The sequence below is a fragment of the Impatiens glandulifera genome, chromosome 1 (assembly GCF_907164915.1).
Source record: "Impatiens glandulifera chromosome 1, dImpGla2.1, whole genome shotgun sequence".
NCBI lineage: Eukaryota > Viridiplantae > Streptophyta > Magnoliopsida > Ericales > Balsaminaceae > Impatiens > Impatiens glandulifera.
This window is the reverse complement of record NC_061862.1, coordinates 154,140,507-154,143,416: the sequence shown is the minus strand read 5'-3', so window position 1 is coordinate 154,143,416 and position 2,910 is coordinate 154,140,507. Positions and strand designations below refer to the sequence as shown.

The window sequence follows — 2,910 nt, the reverse complement described above, 5'->3', positions numbered from 1 at the left end:
TTATTATATTCATTTCCGGGCGTTAACAGGCGCTGCCGTTAACGGCGTCTTATGTGAACCCGGGCCGAAACCCGGATTCTGGATTCTCCCTCCCTCCGTCTCCTCCCCAGATTTATTTATTATTAAAATAATAATGCTGCAATCTGATTGGTCCGCCACAGGGGAACACAGCAATCGGTAGCAGAAGATCTTAATTGAGGGAAATTTGACCCTAATAATAATATTTTTTTTGAAAATGACCAAATTTTGCAAAAGTGACCTTTTCGGCATAATCGTGACGCACAAGGTTATTTTTATAAATATTATTAGGTCATTTATTCGCGTCACGAACATTAAGCGTCACGTGGTATTTTTGTCCGAAATAGTTATTTTTATAAATTTTATCCGGATTAGATTATTTCAAAAAATGATGTCATTATTAGAATGATTTGTCAAATTTCCCAACAGTAATTCTTTGTACTATTTATATTACGAAGCTTTTGCCCCCAAAATGAAGGTGGCTAAATAAACTTACAAAAAGAAATACAAATAAAGTATGTTTGTTGCTATTTTAATAATTCAAACCAATCAAATTTAATTTCACTCCTAATTCATTAATTAAAATATACTAATATTTTAAATTATAATTTTTATTTATATATATCAATAATTTTAAATATTTAAAAAAAATAAAAAAATATTAATTTTATTCTAGTAGCCTAAAGAAAGGAAATGATTAGAAGCATCTTTCATATAAAAATATATCAATTACTAATTTCTAATTTAAGAAATAGGTTTACATAAATATTTGATTTTTTTTTTCATTGGGAGATCTTATTTTCAAAGTTCAATCATTAAAAGTAAATTTACAAAATATTTGTTTATACCATTTTAAAAATAACACGAACATTTGTTGCGCCATGGGGAATCCCCATCCCGATCAGGGTGAGATTATATATAAATAAAATTTCCGAAAATATAAATAATAGAAAAGATCGGGTCAACAGAAATACCACTCACCAACCCCGAACTCGAACCGTCACATTGTAATACATAATCAAACAAACCATATATATAAATCTAACCATCTAAGAACACAAAAAATACTAGGTAATAATCTATAATAGAATTAACAGATCATGATCAGATCAGATCAGGGTTGCTGTTTGATAATGCAACAATATCCTGAAGAAGTCCTCCGGAACCTTGTGAAGTAAAAGGAAAATGACTAACCGGCGGCGATAAATCCGCAAGAACATGATCATTATAATCTACAGGCGCCATTATTAATGGACTGAGATGATTATGTTTCCCTTCATAAGTTGTCATCACCATTGTTGGATCATTTAAACATCTTTCCACTCTCTTTTTTACGTTACAGTCTCCTCTTGAGCAACGGTAATAACTCCTAACAAATGAAATTACTCTTTTTTTATATAAAATTTGGTTAATGCATGATTTTTTTTTATATATATATATTACCTTGGGAAAGGGCTGTTCTTGAGAGCTTTTTGACCGTACTTTCTCCACCTGTAACCATCTTCTAGATGATCGACTTGGGTTTTTGTTATGAAAGCAATTCTTGCTTCTTTCTCCTTTTTCATACCATTTTTCATCTTCACTTTCAACTTCCTCCATCTATATATATAATACACATATTATTAAAAAAAAATTCGGGGAAAGATGACAAATTGTTTGGTAGGATTTTTTTAAAATAAACTTTAATTTATTTTAAAAATATTGATAAGAGATAATTTTGAAGAGATTAGTATTTTTTTTCTTTGAAAATAGTTTGCTTGTGGAAATGATATTTTGGTTTTTTCCTAAAAAAAACCTTGTTTGATAAATACTTTAAAAAAATCATTATTTTTTGTTAAATTTTCAAAATATTCTTATGTTTTAACTTTTTTCTTTATTTTTTAGAGTTAATAAAAGATAATTTTAATATTTAAATATATAAAAAGAGTGATTATATAGTGAAAATGATGGATAAAAATATGGCTAATGTAATTATTTTAAAATATAATATATTTTTTTGAAATAGACAGTATTTTAATATTTAGTTGAATAAATTAATTGATGTTTACGAGAAAATAGATGAAATGTTTGTTTTTCTTAAATAAATCCAACAGAGTTTGATCTTGGTTTTTGTATTTTATTTTATTTTATTTGGTTTTGAATAATTTTTTTTAAAAATTTTAATGATTGTTCTATTTTGGTATATATTTGTATAGATAAATGAAACGAAAAGGTGAAATATATTGAGTTTTGAAAATAAATAAAAAAATCCTTAGATTTTTTGGGTTTTGTTGGGTTTAAATTTTTGTATGACTTAATTTTTTTAAAACTAGTTTTTAAGTTTAATCACCTTTTTACACTTTAAACCTGTGAGATGAGAAAAGATGAGAGATGATATATTAAATAAATGATATTTAGATATATAGAATGAGTGATGAGATGAATGAAATGATAAGAGAAAAATATTAGTTTAGGATAAAAATCTAAAAAAACATCAAACCAGCTCTAAGTTAAATAGAAAGAAAAAACTGAAAATGTAAAGTGGACTCTATACTTAACTGTTTCCTAGGACTGTTGTGCTCATGGGTATGATCTTGTTCATGATGATGATGGGTTGATAAGAATGAAATGGAGGATGAATTTGAAGTTGCCGGTTGCTGGTTGGATATCTCCGGCGACGGTGTTGTTGATGTTGTTTGTAGCAAAGATTCGGTATTATTATTAATTAGGGTCGGAGGTTGTTGTTGTTCTTGATCATCATCTTTGGTGTTTGTTGAATTGAAGTGATGGTTGAATAATTCTCGCATCCCTAGAAGCTCCAAGAATCCCTTTGAACTGTTCATAATTTAATTTCAAACACAAGAGAAAGAAAATAGATCATAAGATTCTTTGAATTGTGAACGGACGTAGATG

The 2,910-nt window shown here is 27.8% G+C and overlaps 1 protein-coding gene across 1 annotated transcript; it reads right to left on the bottom strand.

The window, feature by feature from the left end:
- Positions 1–887: 887 nt before the first annotated feature.
- LOC124916502 (probable WRKY transcription factor 75) lies at positions 888–2,910 on the bottom strand. Its single transcript, XM_047457232.1, has 3 exons — positions 2,557–2,910; positions 1,462–1,617; positions 888–1,387 (listed from the first exon to the last, which is right to left on the bottom strand). The coding sequence occupies exons 1-3, from the start codon at positions 2,838–2,840 to the stop codon at positions 1,123–1,125; spliced, it is 705 nt and encodes a 234-aa protein (XP_047313188.1). The 5' UTR covers positions 2,841–2,910; the 3' UTR covers positions 888–1,122.

Bases quoted from the DNA above. Each gene is read 5' to 3' on its own strand.
- LOC124916502 (XM_047457232.1), bottom strand. From the start codon at position 2,840: ATGAACAGTTCAAAGGGATTCTTGGAGCTTCTAGGGATGCGAGAATTA. The intron at 1,618-2,556 runs GTTAAGTATAGA...TTATATATATAG, and splicing joins CACAACAGTCCTAGGAAACA to ATGGAGGAAGTTGAAAGTGA. The intron at 1,388-1,461 runs GTAATATATATA...TTCATTTGTTAG, and splicing joins AAGAACAGCCCTTTCCCAAG to GAGTTATTACCGTTGCTCAA.